This window comes from Xiphophorus couchianus, chromosome 2 (genome assembly GCF_001444195.1).
Source record: "Xiphophorus couchianus chromosome 2, X_couchianus-1.0, whole genome shotgun sequence".
In the NCBI taxonomy this organism is placed as follows: Eukaryota; Metazoa; Chordata; class Actinopteri; order Cyprinodontiformes; family Poeciliidae; genus Xiphophorus; species Xiphophorus couchianus.
The window spans coordinates 10,123,220-10,142,647 of record NC_040229.1 but is presented as its reverse complement, the minus strand read 5'-3'; the positions used below and the strand labels follow the sequence as shown (position 1 = coordinate 10,142,647).

Genomic DNA, 19,428 nt, shown 5'->3' with positions numbered 1-19,428 from the left:
TTTAGAATAATTTAAATTCTTGTTTCAAACTGCAGGAACCAAATTTCTGATCTGATAATGAATTTTATTAAACATCCCAATGAATTCAGCTCAGAAACATTTAGTGTGAACAGGACATTATCCTCAAGCTTTGCTAACTGAGAATTGCATTAAAATGAACATTTGCCTTAATAAAACACAAGAGTCAGATCAATGTAACGCACGTCCATCTCAGGAGACAAAAACATGCCGCTAAGCATTCTGGGAAATAGTTCCCACTCCTGTCTTTCTCCTCTTTCAGTTTTTTAAGTGCTAACCTAAAAACTCTAGTTTACTCAACTCTTGGAGGTTTGACTAAGTTAATAAAAAGTTAACTCAACTTACTGCTGTAAGTTTATCTTTCACAAACTCACATTTAGGTTCAAAATCTAAAACTGGATAAATTTATTTGACTTAAACATTTGAGCCACATTTAGTTGTGCCTACTATCTTCTGCTCTTTACAGTGTAGGGAGTAGGATGAAGTGGTGGCGAGGTCAGCAGAGGTCAGCAGAGGTCAGCGGATGTCAGGGTTACCAGGTCAGAGCTGATTTTCAACCAAACCAAAAACCTCCACCACTGCAGCGCGGAGCAGAACGCTTACTCAGCACCAGAAATACCAGATGCACGATCACAGGGTGACGGTAATCCTTAAGACGGGCCCACAAACACCCCCACACACACAAACACACCCCCACACACACTGGTTTCCCTCCCATCTGCCTGCCTAGAATTTAATTTAATTTACAGAAAACTTGCTGAGCTCAGTGGTCGGGGAGCAGAGGCGGTCCACCGTGTTTTTGTCATTTTTGACAAAAACACGGTGTATTATAAGCCTGGTGGGGGGCAAGTAAAGCCTGGCGGACCGGCTTTATAATACACAGGGGGAAACCTTGAATTTTTTCAGAGTTTGGCCCCAATACTCCGTCATAAACAATAAATTCTTAACCTTAAAAAAAAATCCCATCAAATGAGTCCATGGTGTGTGTCGAGGATGATTGAGAGCTGAGTGTGAATTACTGAGTGTGGGACATGTTGGGTGAGTGTGTGAGAAATCTGCACAGCTGTTGAGACACGAGAACCTCAAATGGTGAAGACAGCTGTCTTAATTTCTTTATATATGTGTGTGTGTGTGTGGAGGAGAGGCGGAGGGGAGTCGGTCCATCTGTGTTGAACTGGCTGGCTTCGTGCTCGGCTCAGTACTTCGGTACTTTGGTGTAATCCTCCTGGACGACGCTCTTGCACAGACACATGGAGAGGATCATCCCCAGGAGCTGCAGCAAATCGAGTCATCAGAAATTAAACTCACCAACAAATTATCGAAAATTCTCTGAAAAGTCACTGAAAACTGGGAATATTTCCTCAGAATGAAGAAACTTCATTTTACATATTTTTATTCAAATTTTTCCATGTTTTCTGTAAATAATATCCACTGTGAAACCAGGAGCTGTGAGAATAATCTAACTTGTGCTCCACCTCGGTTAGGTTGAATGGGGCGCATCTGTTTTGCCACAGAATATTAAATGGACTTTGACTAGACCATTCTAACACATGAATCTGTTTTGATCTGAACAGTATCACCGCAGCTCTAGCTGTATGTTTGGGGTCAATAACCTGCCATCGTCCTAAACACACTGCAAAAATGTCTCTAATTCCAGTAAATACCACCAGCTGTGGTTGCCAGAATTTATAAAATCTGTATAAACATTCAGTAAAATCTGTTTTTATATAATCCATAAATTTGACCATAATTATATACAAATTTTACAGTAAAATCCGTATAAATACAGTAAAATTCTGTGGTAACCAGAATTTTACCATACAGGTACGGTAAAGTTTATAGATTTTGTAAATACACATTTTTTATGGTAAAATCTGTACAAATATACAATAAAATCTGTATAAATACAGATTTTACTGAATTTATATGGATTTTAATGTATTTATTTAAATGGTAAAATTCTGTGGTTGCCAGAATTTTATATAAAAAATAAAGTATTTACCATATTTATTTACAGTAAAAACCAGATAAATACAGATTTTACTGTATATTTCTATACGGTTTGCTGTAAAAAAATTAATCTGTATTTATAAAATTTATAAATTATGCTCTACTTATACAGTAAAATAAAATTTTCACTTCCAATAAAATTCTGGCAATTCTATCGTATAAATACATAATTATTTATATTTATTTATATTTATAATTATTATTTATAAAATTCTGTGGTTGCCAGAATTTTACCATATATATATGGTAAAATCTGCATAAATACAAATTTCATCGTATTTGTACGTATAAATACAGATTTTACAGTAGTAATATAAATCTTACTCAAATCCGTATTTACACGGTAAAATTCTTGCGACCACAGCTGTCAGTATTTTACTGTATACTAGAGATGTTTATTTTTACAGTGCACTCACCAGCTTCCCTGTTCCTGCTAAAGAAAAGTATCCCCACAGCATGATTCTGCCACCATGTTTTACCATGGAGATAAGCAGGGTGGCATTGAACCAAAATAGAAAACAATGCTTACATTTCTTTGTGTTGAATACAGTGATGTTTGTTTCTGTTACATAACCAATGTGGGAACGCTCACTGGGTCAGAACATTTTCACATCTTTTACAGAACATGATAGAAAGTTAGAAATGAACATCCTACCTCCACAACAGCCACCCCGATACAGATCCCCAGGATAATCCCACAGTTATCCAGCAGCCATTTTTCCACGCTGGTTATACAGCCCTGAAAGAGAAAAGCAGAAGTGTAAGAGGAGGAGGGGGCGAGAGGCTGAGCGATCGCAGCCGGACGTGCTCAGAGGCTTTTAACAGCAGAACTGTTGGCTTTGGGTCGGCTCTGTAGGGGGAAAGGAAAACAGCCTGTGACCTTCCTGAAGCACGCAGACCAAACAGTGAACAGCAGAGGCTTCCTGGAGCTCAACAAATGGTGCAGAATAAACAGCTCGTCTCAGTCGTCAGTGAGTCCAGCACTGATTATGTTCTGCTGAAATGCCACGCTGGAGTCACGCAGCAAACCGGGAGATGTGACGAGTTAAGGCACGTACCATTTCAAAGACAGGTGGCTGTGCTGACAGGCGCTCACAAAGGCCAAACTCTTTCACCTCGGTTCCCGGGATGGTGTCGTTACGACAGGAGCAGGAGTACAGATACTGCGTGCTGTTCTTGATCAAAGTGTTCTCGGACCAGTTACCTGGACCAGTCCACCCACAGCATTTCATCTGGAGACACGGAAGAGGTTGAGCGCAATGAGGAGATGGAACAGAAAAAAAAATTAAAAACTCATAAGAGAGAAGAGAAAGATGAGAAACTTTTTAAACAGTTAAAGTTACTAAACTCCTCATTGATAGGGTTTCTTACCAGACAGCAATTATACACTGTAAAACATTCACAAGTGGTTTAACTTCAAAATGAAAGTCCACCTGCTGCCTTGAAAATGCAATTTAAGTCAACAAGAAAACTGTTTTGGTTTTAACTCAGAAATTAAAGTTCACGAAGTTGATTTAACAAGAGACAAGTTGTCTAAACATTGTTTTTTTAACTTCATTAATCTTAAATTGTGAGTTTTAACTTAATGCTGCAATTTAAACCAAATAATATTTCACAATATGCAAGAAAAAAAATCTGCCCTCACCCACTTAAAGAGCCACATTTCTCTTTTATTTTACTCACAATATCAAGTTAAAATAAATACTTATTTTCCTTTAGAATAATTTTAATTTTTGTTTCAAACTGCAGGAACCAAATTTCTGATCTGATAATGAATTTTATTAAACATCCCAATGAATTCAACTCAGAAACATCCGAAAAAAAAACATGCCGCTAAGCATTCTGGGAAATAGTTCCCACTCCTGTCTTTTTCGTCTTTCAGTTTTTTAAGTGCTAACCTAAAAACTCTAGTTTATTCAACTCTTGGAGGTTTGACTAAATTAATAAACAAACTCACATTTAGGTTCAAAATCTAAAACTGGATAAATTTATTTGACTTAAAGAGTAGAAGATAGTAGACACAACTAAATGCAGCTCAAATATTTTACAGTGTGGAAGACAAAGTCAATGTGAGATACCTGGGAAGCAGAAAACATAAGTTTTGTTTTCTCTGAGATTAAAACAGGTTTTTAACACTAAAATTTGCCTCTATAATATTAAAGCTTGTTGCAGCCGAGCCATAAATAACTGTATCATCAGTATAAAAATGTACCTTTGCATTCACTGAATTATTTATTTTGCTTTTTCATCCTGTATGAAGACACACCTGGATTGTTTCTTTTCCGTCAAATGAAGCGTGTTTTATTTATTTTGATCTGGTTGGACTCATTGACTCACCGTCCTCTGAACGAAGTCCCAGGCATGCTCTGTGGTTTTGTTCTGACCCGTGTAGTTCACTATCAGTCCTCTAATGATGACGGACATCTCGTGTTTCAGCTGGAGAAAAACAGTGAACAGTTATAGAAAACAGTCAGCATGAGATGAGATAAAACCACACGGGTTCATGTTTGCCAACACTGAAATAATGAACAAAGTCAATCATTTTAGTTCATTACCAAATCTTTAATAGATCGGTAATCGGTGATCGGCCAGAAAACTGCAATTGGTGCACCCCTAGTTAAAATATGTGTGTTTTTTATTCAGTGGGTAGAAAATCCAGAAATTTTACTCAGATAAGAGTAGCGGTACTTCATAATAAAAGTACTCAAGTAAAAATAGAAAGTACAGCGTAGTAAAAATACTCCTAAAAGTAATTTTAAAAAATTACACAAAAGTTACTCAAGTAAATTTAACTGAGTAAATGTATCTAGTTATTACCAACTCTGCATTTTTCTACCCCACTTTTATAGACTAAAGTGTTGATTATTCAAAAACTTTGCATGTCAGCAAATCTCTTCCCACAGTGAATCATCAACATTCATGTCTCATGTTTCTCAGCAGAACGAACGCTGCAGTTCACACACGTGAAGCTCCATGTTGAAGCTTTGCAGAAAAGCGGCTGAGGCCGGGACCGGCTCTGTGTTTATGTGTGTGAGACCGCAGAGAGCAGCAGCGGCGATGCAGATTCATGACAAGCGAGAGCCGCGCCCTTTTCTGGGAAGGAGTGGCGCCCTGCCCTGCCCTGCGGCGGGCCCTAAACACAGGGAGTGTGTCGGAGGCTGCAGACCCACATGTGACCGACCCCCCCCCCCCCACACACACACACACAGCTGAAAGCGCATCCACCTATCCCGCTGTTCAGAGAATAAAGCATGGCCGAGACTCTGATGTGTTCAAACAAAACACTCCCCCTGAAACAAACACCAAAGAATGGATCCCGAAATAATGCGCTGTGTAATCTGATAGGATAAATTCGGCTTTTTCTTCTTCTATTTTATCTCTGTTTTATAGAATCAAACATAGAGAAGCAACATTTAGTTTCATCACAACAAGAATACAGAGAAACTCCTACTAGCTTATAAGTTATTGACTATTTATTCTTAAACATGGGGAACTAACATGTAATTTTATACTCTTTTGTTTACTTTTTTCTTTTGCTCTTTCCTTTGGTTTGTTGTTTTTCTTATGTATTTCCTTCTAATTCATGTAAAGCACTGAAATTGTGCAATATAAATACATTTACATTACCTTAAATAAACTGCCTCAGTTTTAAAGGCACAATGCAGTCATGGTGTAATGATAAAATAATAATAATTATTATTATAATTATAACTGAGATATTTATAATAAAGAGATTGCACTGGTTTATCTAACTTCTGCAGTTGGGTTATGCCACAACATCTGGATACACCAAAATTATTGTCATTATTATTATAGTTTTGCTTAAGGATATGTACAAAGAACATTTATTAGAATATTTTTTAGTTATTTTCCCTTCATTTTACTGTTTTTCTTTTACTGCCTTAAGAAGTTTTTAAAAGATTTACTCTTAAATTTCAGTAAATATCATTTGGAGTTTTTGTTGTTTTCCCCAACAGAATAGGACAAATTTTCTTTAAAAATAAATGTATTTACCACTATATTCAATAATACAAACTCATTCAATACATTAGAATAACATTCAAAAGTCTGTTTATTTCAGAAGCTCCATTGCATTATATAGGTTAATAAGACGAAGACAGAAGAAAAATATCTTTCTTTCTCTTTATCATGATAATTTTCTGCTAACGAATATAAACACAATGTTTAAATAAAACCTATTTTTAAAGACAGAAACGTGGGCTTATCCATCCATCCATCCATCCATCCATCTTCTTCCGCTTATCCGGGCTCGAGTAGCGGGGGTAGCAGCTTCAGAAGGGAGGCCCAGACTTCCCTCTCCCCGGCCACTTCTTCCAGCTCTTCCGGGGGAATCCCGAGGCGTTCCCAGGCCAGCCGAGAGACATAGTCTCTCCAGCGTGTCCTGGGTCTTCCCCGGGGCCTCCTCCCGGTGGGACGTGCCCGGAACACCTCACCAGGGAGGCGTCCAGGAGGCATCCTGACCAGATGCCCAAGCCACCTCAACTGGCTCCTCTCGATGTGAAGGAGCAGCGGCTCTACTCTGAGTCCCTCCCGGATGACTGAGCTTCTCACCCTATCTCTAAGGGAGAGCCCAGCCACCCTACGGAGAAAACCCATTTCGGCCGCTTGTATCCGCGATCTCGTTCTTTCGGTCATGACCCAAAGCTCATGACCATAGATGAGGGTGGGAACGTAGATCGACCGGTAAATCGAGAGCTTCGCTTTTTGGCTCAGCTCTCTCTTCACCACGACGGACCGGTACAGCGCCCGCTTGACAGCAGACGCTGCGCCAATCCGCCTGTCGATCTCCCGCTCCCTTCTTCCCCCATTCGTGAACAAGATCCCGAGATACTTAAACTCCTCCACTTGGGGCAGGACACCCCCCCTGACCCGGAGAAGGCACTCTACCCTTTTCCGGCTCAAGACCATGGCCTCGGATTTGGAGGCACTGATCCCCATCCCGGCCGCTTCACACTCGGCTGCGAACCACTCCAGCGAGAGCTGCAGATCACGATCTGATGAAGCCAAAAGGACCACATCGTCTGCAAAAAGCAGAGATGAGATCCTAAGGCCACCAAATCGGATCCCCTCAACACCTTGGCTGCGCCTAGAAATTCTGTCCATGAAAGTGATGAACAGAATCGGTGACAGAGGGCAGCCCTGGCGGAGTCCAACTCTCACCGGAAACGAGCCCGACTTACTGCCGGCAATGCGGACCAGACTCTGACACCGGTCATACAGGGACCTGACAGCCCGTATCAAAGGGCCCGGTACCCCATACTCCCGGAGGACCCCCCACAGGGCTCCCCGAGGGACACGGTCGAACGCCTTCTCCAAGTCCACAAAACACATGTAGACTGGTTGGGCGAACTCCCATGCACCCTCCAGGACCCTGCTGAGGGTGTAGAGCTGGTCCAGTGTTCCACGACCAGGACGAAAACCACACTGCTCTTCCTGAATCCGAGGTTTGACTGTCCGACGGACCCTCCTCTCCAGGACCCCTGAATAGACCTTGCCAGGGAGGCTTAAGAGTGTGACCCCTCTATAATTGGAGCACACCCTCCGGTCCCCCTTTTTGAACAGGGGGACCACCACCCCAGTCTGCCAATCCAGGGGAACTGCCCCCGATGTCCATGCGATATTGCAGAGTCGCGTCAACCAACACAGCCCTACAACATCCAGAGCCTTAAGGAACTCCGGGCGGATCTCATCCACCCCCGGGGCCCTGCCACCGAGGAGCTTTTTAACCACCTCGGCAACCTCGCCCCCAGAGATTGGAGAGCCCAACCCAGAGTCCCCAGGCTCCGCTTCCTCAGTGGAAGGCATGTTGGTGGGATTGAGGAGGTCTTCGAAGTACTCTGCCCACCGACCCACAACGTCCCGAGTAGAGGTCAGTAGCACACCATCCCCACTATAAACAGTGTTTGTGCTGCACCGCTTCCCCCCCCTGAGACGCCGGATGGTGGACCAGAATCGCCTCGAAGCCGTGCGGAAGTCTTTCTCCATGGCCTCTCCAAACTCCTCCCACGCCCGAGTTTTTGCCTCAGCAACCGCCCGAGCCGCATGCCGCTTCGCCCGCCGGTACCCATCAGCTGCTTCCGGAGTCCCACAGGCCAAAAAGGCCCGATAGGACTCCTTCTTCAGCCTGACGGCATCCCTCACCGAAGGTGTCCACCAACGGGTTCGAGGGTTGCCGCCGCGACAGGCACCAACAACCTTGCGGCCACAGCTCCGATCGGCCGCCTCGACAATGGAGGCACGGAACACGGTCCACTCAGACTCCATGTCCCCCACCTCCCCCGGGACGTGTTCGAAGTTTTGCCGGAGATGGGAGTTAAAGCTCCGTCTCACAGGGGATTCCGCCAGACGTTCCCAGCAGACCCTCACAACACGTGGGCTTATGTCAGATACTTTTAATTAAAAGTACTTTTAGTCTGCTGAACCTTTCCAGGCGTATTTTCTTATTTCCTAAAAAAAACTTTAGTTAATCCTATGGCACTTTGCAAGAGAAATGGGTCTAACTCAGAAAAAAATATATAATACATCGATTTATTTAACTCTGTGTCCTAATTAACAAAGTAATTCTAAAGTAAATACACTGAAATGTCTGATCATTTTGAGTGCTGTTAATCTAAATCTAAATAGTGCTAGAGTTTATTTTTTATTCATAATTCAGCAGAAGTGTTTACTGACCCTAGAAAACTAATCATTTCTAGGGTAACATTTGTCGTTATTAACACAACAAACCTAAAGACGTCCTGCAGGGGGAGCCGAGAGGACAATGAAAATGTCCTCTCAAACAAACAATCCCTTCTCTACTTCCTGCATTTTTCTTCTTCTACCCGGATCTGAAGTCGTTTCAGTTACAGACTGACTTCCTGTGGGTTTCCGTTCGATCATCTGCTTTGCGTTTCATCACAGGATGCAGCAGGTTCCCTTGCGGGTTTTAACGCGACACCCATGTCAAAAACACCACAATACCGAGTATTTTTCATCTAGTTTCTAATGTAAATATCAGAGTTGACTTGAAATAATACAAAACTAACTTACAGGTAACTTTTCAGCAAGAAATATGAGCTTTTTTTAGGTAAATAACTTCTTAACATTGATGAAAAAAAGAACATGAGAAAAATGTTTTGTTATAAGTGAAAATCTGCCAGTGGAACTAGAACTTGGTTGCTAGGTGACGTCCTTGGCTTGGCTGTGGTTGCTAGGTAACGGCAATGTGCCAGTAGATAGTTACATTCCACTGCCAGTGGAAATAGTATTTTTTCATTAATATTTAGGAATTATTGACTTAAAACAAGCTCCTATATCTGCTGAAAATTTACTTGGAAATTACTTTAGTCCTATTTTACGTAAACTAAGATATTTGCACTAGAAGCTAGAAAAGATTTAGTGTTTTTGCAGTGTTCAGCCGGGTCCAGCTGGGCCCACAGTGGGAAACTTTGTGGTGCATGAGAAACGCAGGTTTCAGGGTAGCTGTAGGCACAATAATTCACTGAAATTCTTTTTTTTTTTTAATCTAAAGGTTAAGGAGGAAGAGAAGAAAGTGGAGCGTGTCTCACCGGATCTCTCTGTATGTAAATGAGAACAGCAGCAGTGACCTGAGCGATGAGGATGAGCAGAAGGCAGGTGAAGTACTGTGGAAATAAACAGGAAATAATATTTAACAGAAAATACAGAAGGCATTTCAATAATAACACAGAAAAATGAATGCCTCAAACCTGTCACATTTTAATAAAAAAAGAAGTAGCAGGGAGTCACGTTTATGAAAAAGCAAAAGCTTTTCCTTCCTCTTGTAGCTGTTGTTAGATTTATCATGTTGGATTTACTAAATAAACTGAAGAGATTTCAGAACCCTCTGTAGTTAAGAGCCTGCACTGTAAAACATTTGAGCCACATTTAGTTGTGTCTACTATCTTCTACTCTTTAAGTCAAATACATTTATCCAGTTTTAGATTTTGGCAGTAAGTTGAGTTAACTTTTTATTAATTTAGTCAAACCTCCAAGAGTTGAATAAACTAGAGTTTTTAGGTTAGCACTTAAAAAACTGAAAGAAGAGAAAGACAGGAGTGTGAACTATTTCCCAGAATGCTTAGCGGCATGTTTTTGTCTCCTGAGATGGAAGTGCGTTACATTGATCTGACTCTTGTGTTTTATTAAGGCAAATGTTCATTTTAATGCAATTCTCAGTTAGCAAAGCTTGAGGATAATGTCCTGTTCACACTAAATGTTTCTGAGCTGAATTCATTGGGATGTTTAATAAAATTCATTATCAGATCAGAAATTTGGTTCCTGCAGTTTGAAACAAGAATTTAAATTATTCTAAAGTAAACTTTTACTGGGAGAGGGCAATTTTTTTTTCTTGCATATTGTGAAATAATTATTTGGTTTAAATTGCAGCATTAAGTAGAGAAGTTATGTCTTAATTAGGGGATCTGTAAACAAATTCTATGATATCTGGCAGCCATTTATATCTTACGTAGAAAAAGTTTCAGCAGATAAATTTGTGTAAAGGTCAAATGTTGGCTCTTTCATTTATGCACAAACCTGAGTTTTGCATCAACTGATGTATGAACACAAGGTGAATACATGTTGGGGTAAGGCAGGGGTCTCAAACTCCAGTCCTCCAGGGCCGCAGTCCTACAGTTTTTAGATGTGCCACAGGTACAAAACACTGGAATGAAATGGCTTAATTACCTCCTTCTTGTGTAGATCAGTTCTCCAGAACCTTAATGGCCTAATTATTCTATTCAGGTGTGGTGCAGCAGAGGCACATCTAAAAGTTGCAGGACTGCGGCCCTGGAGGTCTGGAGTTTGACACCTGTGGGGTAGGGGATCCGGTATAGGAGGGCAGGGCTGGGAGGGATTTCTGCTGTGTGTGCCTTCGTCAGTGTTTTTTGTGGTTTATGTAAAAAATAATAAAAAGATTTTGATTTTAAAAAAAATTGCAGCATTAAGTTAAAACTCACAATTCAAGATTAATGAAGTTAAAAAACAATGTTTAGACAATTTGTCTCTTGTTGTTGAATCAACTTCATGAACTTTAATTTCTGAGTTAAAACCAAAACATTTTTCTTGTTGACTTAAATTGCATTTTCAAGGCAGCAGGTGGGCTTTCATTTTCAACTTAAACCACATTTAAATGTTTTACAGTGTGTGTGATGAGGGGGGTTTGTTCGCCGCCAGCTGGTTTCTGTCACTCAGAGAAGTAGGTCACGGCGGTTCTCTAGTTAACCCCCAGCAGGTTTAACGCGGCTGAGGTCACCCACCCAGCCCCACTCTGGTGGGAGCCGCCCCCCACATCCCTGGTTTTATCTCCAGCACCTCCCTCCTCCCAGCCTCACACTTTAGCAGGAGCGTTCAGAGGCTTTGCTGTCAGCAGGAATCCATCACATGCTATTAACCAGGCAGGTGGAAATCAGTGGAAATTAAAACTGGCATGATTACAAAATGCAATGAGGAGTTTTGTATTGATATATGAGAATTACAATTGGTAGATCGCCGGTTCGATTCCCGGTCCGCACACCCTCATCGATTATGTCCCTGGACTCTTCAACCACCTTTCCTGCTGGTGTTGGTCAGAAGAGGTGACCTCTGCCAATAAATACGTTTTTTATTGAAAAAAACTGATTTGGTAAAATTGCCCTGCGACAGACTGGCGACCTGTCCAGGGTGAACCCCGCCTCCCGCCTGGAACGTAGCTGGAGATGGGCACCAGCAACCCTCCCGACCCCATTAGGGACAAGGGTGCACAGAAAATGGATGGATGGATGGATGGATGATTTGGTAAAATATTAAAAATTACACTTTTTACTTTTACCTGAGTAATTTTATTATGAAGCAGAGCAAAATTTATGAATTTTCTACCCACTGAATGAAAAACAAACATGTTTAAACAAAAATTCAAAAGACACAAACCTGCAGTTTTTATTAAAGTTTTGTAAGTCTTTTATTGAAAGAAACTGATCTGGAAACATTTTCTTTTGCCCAATTTTATTTTTTGTCACCAATATGAATTATTGTCATTTTGTTCTCAAAATACCAAAATTTCCATTTAACTTTATATTTTGATTTAGTTGATGATGCAATTTTGAAATATTAGATGATCGATAATTTGATCAGTTACTTGAGTAGACTTTTTACCAAATACTTTTTTACTTGAATAATTTCTTGGATGTTACTTTTTACTTTTACTTGTGCAAAAATATGTTAAAGTAGCAAGTGATACTCTTACTTGAATATAGTTTTTAGGTACTCTACCCACCTCTGCAAGTGAGAGTAGCAATAATCCATAATGATATTCTCAAGTAAAAGTAAAAATACTTGCAAAAGTACATTTATTCCAAAACGTTACTTGAGTAACTTTTGGTGCTAGTTAGTGCTGATCTGGTCAGCGGTGATGAAACAGGCTCTGTGTGAGTTTCTCCTCACCAGTCCCAGCAGGCAGCGGATTTCATAGATGGCTCCGATGCAGCCGAAGAATCCCATGGCCATCGTCAGAGATCCGACTCCGATGAGGATATACGAAGCCACCTTCACCGTGTCAGAAGATTCTTCTGCAGAAGACGGAGAAAACGCAGACAGCATTAAATAAGCAGCAAAATGCAGCTTTAACTCAGCTAACCCTTAATTTGGTCTAGTACTGTTTACCCTGAGTTACAATTGTTCACAGACTAAACACTTTTTTATTCAACTCAAAGCATTTCTCTGTTAGAGATTGTTTTATTTTGCCACCAGGGGGAGTTGGACTGGGACAAGTGGGCCTGATTAATTGATTTCAGTTGTTGGTATGTGGAGAGGGAGAGATGCAGGAGGAGCAGGAGTCTAAAAAGAGAGGTGCAGAGTTGAAGAGGAGATGAACGGGAGCCATTATGTGGCTCTGCGCCGTCTGTGGAGATCCAGAGACAGAAAGCTCCGTCTGCAGATGGAGCCAGAATCTGAGCTTTGTGAAAAAGAGTCCAAGTTAGGAAGAAGCCTGGCCGAAGCAAACGAGGAGGACTCGTCGATCTGAAATATAAAAACTGTCACAGAATCTCCTCTACAGGAGCTAGAATTCAGAAATGCACTTTTTAAAGGTTGATAACGATCTCCGGGTTTCTTTACGGGTCTGACCTGCTGATTCAAACTGTCGTTCTAAAAAATAACGTCCATAATCTGCATTCTGGGAGATGTAGACAGAAGAAAGGCTTTAGCTCAGTGGTGCCAAACTCATTTTCCTCGTGGTCCAAATCAAGTCCATGAATGTTCTTAAAAGGGCCGGTTTTGCCAGAATGTATTGATAAAATCTGTTAAAATATAAATAAATTCCATCCATCCATCCATCCATTTTCTGTTCACCCTTTGTCCCTAATGGGGTCGGGAGGGTTGCTGGCGCCTATCTCCAGCTACGTTCCGGGCGAGAGGCGGGGTACACCCTGGACAGGTCGCCAGTCTGTCGCAGTATAAATAAATTCTTAAAATTAAATAATATTGAACATCTTTTCAGTCCCTCCACCATTTCGAGATTGTTTTTGTGATTTTGTTTTTTATTTGCAGTACAAAAAAATATCTGGCAGTAATTTAGAAATATCTTTGCTTATCTATGATGTAAATGCGACTTTTTATTACTCGCCGTATCATTATGGATTATAACTTGACATTAAGTGAGGCTGAGGCAGCTGTTTAGTAGAATAAATACTGCCACCTGCAGGTGGGAGTAAACCGTCACTTAGATCCAATGTTTTCACCACTTTTGCGAAAAATCTGCAACGAACTAAAGTGCGGGGATTTGGTGACTGAGTGAATTTCCACAATAATTCACAAGAAACTGGAGGGACTAATTGATGCAATTTGGCAGTAAACGGATAAAAACTGCTGTGAATTGAATGATAAAATAATACTTAAGCGCGCGGTTATCCTGACGGTTTTATTTATGCGTCACTTTAGAGTGTAGAGGGCCACATAACAAGCTACGGCGAGACGGATTTGGCCCCCGAGCCTTGAGTTTGACGCTGTTGAGTAACTTGTGGTTACCTAGCAACGACCTGTTGAGTAATTTGTGGTTACCTAGCAACGGCCTGTTGAGTAACATTACTCAGCAGCAGTTTAAGGTTTCACCGCTGTGCCTCATAACTGCTTAAAAACATAAACCAGCATGAAAACGAAAACAGGAGAATTGTGAGGATAAGGTGCTGGGGAAGCGGGATGGAAAGATTAACAAGAGCAGCTGATAGATAAATATATATATATAGGATTATGCTGGTAGCAAGCAAAAAAGACATTAGTAGGAAATGGTTGAAGGCAGAAGCTCCTAAAAGGAAAGATTGGGTTGCATAATATTTGTATTATGGAAAGGCTGACTTCTTTCCATCAAATTAGAATCTGGAAAATTTAAGAATTATTGGAAAAATTGGCGGGGTTTTATTTCACCATGGAGATCAGACTTTGTTGATTAATATTGTGGGTTTGGATAGAGCTACAGACTGTACATAGTTTGCTTACAGTTCATTTCCTATGGGAAGAGATTTAAAATTGTGATGACTTGGAAGAGAAGAACGGACAACAAAACCTAATTTAGATTTTTTTTTGTTCTTTGTTCTCATTTTAATTTTAAGTGTATGGGTAGATTGGGTAATATCGAGATTAGCAAAGCCGTTGTGTCCAATGCAGGTACAGAATGTATGTGCAGCTTCTCTTGGATGATATGTGTGGAATATTTTAAAAAAGAAAAAAAAAACTGTAAAATCTGTATGTACATTAAAAAAACAGAAAACAAAAACAGGATAGGTCATGAAACCAGTTTGGAAATATTTCAGATATAAAACAATAAACCTTCTGAAAAAACTATCAATTATATTCGACAATTATCGATATTGACTGACATGAAAGGCTTATATTGTGCTAAGTTTTTCATCCATGTCGTCCGGCCCTTTTTGTACAGTAATGCAAATATTAAACCTGACAAACAAGAAGAACAGAGGAGAAAATATTGCTGCTTTATCATACAGAGAGGCTGTAGCTCTGAATCCAGCAGAAAATTATGTTTCTATCTGACCTTTTATCCAATTCCTGGCACTGATTGGTGCATTAATAGTTTTAATATTTATTGAATGTAAAGCAACAAAAACTTGAAATAAGAACTTTTTGTGCATCTTTTACTTCTGAATGTGAACGAAGAACAAAAACAGTTTTATCAAGTTGAAATACACTGCAAAAACACAAAATCTTACCAAGTATTTTTGGTCTAGTTTCTAGTGCAAATATCTTAGTACACTTGAAATAAGACAAAACTAACAAGTAACTTTACAGCAAGATAAAGGAGCTTGTTTTTAGTGAATAATATTTCATACTTATGAAAAACACTAGCTCCACTGGTAGATTATTGCACATAAAATAAGGGGAAAATGTGTTGTTATAAGTGAAGAAATCTGCCAAATGACAAGCACTTTTCAAAATTATTGTGTTAAAGCAAGCTCATATTTCTTGCTGAAATGTTACTTGTTAGTTTTGTTTTATTTCAAGTCAACTAAGATATTTACACTAGAAACTACACCGAATTTACTCGGTAAGATTTTGTGTTCTTGCAGCGTAGAAAAATAAAAAATAATCTCCTCAGTGTTTTTATGTTAGCTTGCCTACTTGTTATCACAGGATGCAGACTGCGTTCTCATCCGAAAGGCAAATAGGATAAGATAGGATAATATCCTGCCTTGCTGCAGGATATTATCCTATCATGGTCCAGCTTTTATATACATCAAAACAGGAAAATCCTCGAACAGACGCAAACTTCTTCAAATGTTGTAAAGTAAAACAGTGAAGAAAAAGCTTTAAAAAAAAAATTCATGATGTTACACCAAAGAAGTGCTGACTTTACACGGGCTACCGCAGCGGCTCATGTTGGGGTGTAATTTAAGGCCGAACACACTCGGGTGAACATATGCTAAGCGTTTATGTGGCTGCAGGGTAGCATTCAAAGGAAGGGAGACGTACTCTCTGAGTCTTGTATATGAAACACACAGCTGAAACATGTCATTTAGGATCTCCAACACACACACCGCTTCCCAAACACGACCAGTCTGCAAAAGCAACATATGTCCTTGGGTTTCTTTAGCAATGTAATTACATAAAAGATTTAGGGTGTGAAAGAAAAAACTTCAAGAGGAAGCGCCAGAAGAGGCGGTAAAGTGAGATTAATAAAAAGAGTAAGGCAACGTTCACACTGCACACTGAATTCAGATTATTTTTTTTTTTTATTTTTGCCTTAATGCGACATGTACATATCAGACTTTACCGAGTGCGACCCAGACAGACTACAAGGTTATCCGATATGTACCTGATCTTTTCAAATGTGACCCGAGTCTGAACGGCTTGAACGGCTCATCCTACCTGAACGTCATCGATGCTCGACAAACGTCACCATTCTGCGTCCTGATACGAGCAAGCGGGAAGAAAAACAACAATCATGGCGGCCGATAATGAGAATTAAGTTGTTACTGTGCTGGTTCCGGTTGGATAACAACTTCAAAATCGTAAACTATTTCTTCTTCTTCTGCTGCTTCTTCTTCTTCTTTTCTATTATGGCGGATCGCAACAAACATTCAGGTGCATTTACCGCCGCCTACCGGACTGGAGTGTGGGCGTCAACATTGAGCACTACTGTACTTCTCAGTGTTCACTTTTTTACGTCGGCTGGCAAAACCTTCTCAATGTGTGACGTGATTGCGCCCTCTACTGCGCATGCGGGAACTTTCAGTTCGTTTGCCGTTCACACTGGTGATCACATACAAGTCGCATATGTGAAAGACAAAAAGAAAAATAAATAAATCATTTCACAAAGAATCGGATTTGCGTCACTTCAGGCTGCAGTGTGAACGAAGCCTATGTGACATATTAGTGTGTGTCGATTTCCTGTAAACAAGACCTAATGTAACAACTTATAAGGTGTAACACGATATCTGACTGCTGGATTAATCCTTAATCTCAGACCTAATCAGCGAATCTTTTATCTTTTTACTCGTGTAATCTCAAACAAGTCTTGCATCATCTCTGTCAATCTGCTGGTGAATGACAGCTGCAGAGCAACAAATACTTCCTCTTGCTTTGGTGCATTTCTCTGTGGTAAAACCAAAACAACTAATGCACTCAACACAGAGCATTTGCAAAAATATTCACACCACTGCAGCTTTGTAACATTGAGTCGCATTAAGAGGATTTTCTGTGGTAGGGATTATAGGGAAGTGGGAAGCGTTTAAAGAATATAATTTTTGAAAAGTTTCTGATCCTAGTGATGGACCGCTCCATTTTTTTTCCCTTCCAATACAAATTATTGTAGGTTTAATACCTATTTGATACGATACAGAAACCTGGTGCTGAATTGACTAAAAACGTTTCTTTTTTTAGACACAGACATTAATGAAGTGAATTACTAATTTTACGACCCGACCACGTCAGGAAGTTGTCAATAACGATGACTTACATAATTAAAAAAATTAACAACTAAAAATTTAAATAATGTTACATTTGAATTCAGCTCCACCAGTTTTCAGCTTTTCTTCCTTCCAAATTTTCTCCAGGTCAGTTTCTATAAAGACTGTTCCTGGTCTCCCCACAGCATGACGCCTCCACCACCATGTTTCATGGCATATTCAGGGCGATATGCACGGTTTGTTTTCGGTCACATATTGTTGTTTTTCACATATGTACCCTCATCTCACCACAGAACTTTCTAAGTGTTTGTTGTGCTCTCTTGGCCTACTTTAAGCTGCAAACAGGGACTTCCAGTGCGACGTTGATAATAAACCAAATCTATGTTCCTCCTACAGCAGATAAATACAGTGGAGGTTACCATGCAGCTCAAAGCTAAGTGTCAGGCTAACTGGTTAGGAGTCTGTCTGTGGCTTAAACAAAAGTGCTTTTTATGGAAGTTTCCATTCAAGTTGGAAAAACTTAGGTTGACATTTCAGCCAGTTTCAGTAGCTCCCACTCAGACCTGAACTCCCCAGCTGCGGCACAATAAAGGATATTTATATTCTGCCAACCTGAACATGACCAGAGCCACATGTTTAGCTTGCATACAGCCGGTATGAATCCACAGTTGACATTGTGACCAGATTTTAAAAGTAAACACCAGCGAACCGGCGCTGCGCTGAGTTTTAAGTTTATGCTGGGTTTAAACAGTCCGAAGAAGAGCGATTTCAGCCCCCAGCTCCCTGCTGGTCTCTCTAAACGAACTCTACTTTGGCGCACGCCCTGGTTCACATTCCTCCTCTCCAAGGCTGACGTCTGTTTAAGCACATGGCAAGCAGTGTTTTGGCAAACGCCGCTGACACAGACTTATGTTACCCCAGCACTGGAGGAAAACATCGACTTCGCTGCGTAGAAACCTACACTAAAAAGAGAAGTTCTGTTCATTGAATAAGAAATACCACAATATTCATATAGTTTCCCTGCCTGAGGTCAGTCAGACAGCTGCAGAAGACTCTGCTGGTAGACATCATAAAGAATAGCACATTGAAAACACAGAGATCCTGTTTATGGCCAGGCAGTGGTACAATGTTTGAGGGGAACATTTAGAGTCAATAAACAGAGCTGAGCTCAGCTTTTGTTCCTTCACACAGTGGGAAAGATTTCCAGTGAAGTTAACTAAGGCTAACTCCTGGAGGAATCAGGCACAAAAATACGTGCTGGAGAGGCGGCCATTGCAAGTGTGCTATCATTAACAGGTTAGGATGGGTCTATGGGCGATACAAGACATGTTCGTTACATTTTTTTGCACAAAGTCATTCTTAGACAATGAGATTTCAGTCTGCTCAGCTCTGCCTATTTTGATTTCCTTCCAGAATGAGCTGCTTTATGGCCTCTTGTCACTTTAAATCTACATAAGCTGCTGCTTAAACTCAACGTTTGCACTCGCACGTGAAAATGGCAGCAAACAGATGTGCAATTATACAACCGTACATCTTTGAAAAGCAATAGTAGATCCTTCTGCACAACCAACAAGACTGCAGCAAGTGGTTTCTGGATGGTAAAGCAACAACAATTGTCTTTTCCAGCAGCCATTGTACAGTGTATTGACCCTTTGCACATGGCGTCACGCTCTTCAGAAACCTGCCTGCACTGCCATGACGCACGTCAATACAACCAATGTCAAAACTAAACACCCGGTATCCTAAAATCGCTTTTATTTAGTTGATTTCACTTTAAAAATGGTCATAGGATGCTGCGAGGTCAGCTGCACAAACAGACAAGAATATAAACTTGTCATTTTATTTTATAACTATTAATGAGAAAAGATAGGCAGCAATGTTTAGCAGCTGTCAATCATAATGACTGGCAGCCCTTGGAGTAATCACGGATTTGCAGAGAACACTTTTTACAAGTTAAGAATATTAACGTTCATAAACTTTATAAGTAAAT

General features: G+C 40.4%; 1 protein-coding gene across 3 annotated transcripts in view; it reads right to left on the bottom strand.

The window, feature by feature from the left end:
• Positions 1 to 755: 755 nt before the first annotated feature.
• Positions 756 to 19,428, bottom strand: part of cd82b (CD82 molecule b) — a 36,969-nt gene continuing 18,296 nt past the window's right edge. For all 3 annotated transcript variants that reach the window (XM_028044320.1, XM_028044331.1, XM_028044339.1), the window contains 6 exons: positions 12,466 to 12,590; positions 9,597 to 9,671; positions 4,366 to 4,464; positions 3,087 to 3,260; positions 2,684 to 2,767; positions 756 to 1,291 (listed from right to left, as the gene is read on the bottom strand). In XM_028044320.1, coding sequence (XP_027900121.1) covers positions 1,214 to 1,291; positions 2,684 to 2,767; positions 3,087 to 3,260; positions 4,366 to 4,464; positions 9,597 to 9,671; positions 12,466 to 12,590 — 635 coding nt within the window. In that variant the 3' untranslated portion in view covers positions 756 to 1,213. The remainder of the gene's footprint in view (positions 1,292 to 2,683; positions 2,768 to 3,086; positions 3,261 to 4,365; positions 4,465 to 9,596; positions 9,672 to 12,465; positions 12,591 to 19,428) is intronic.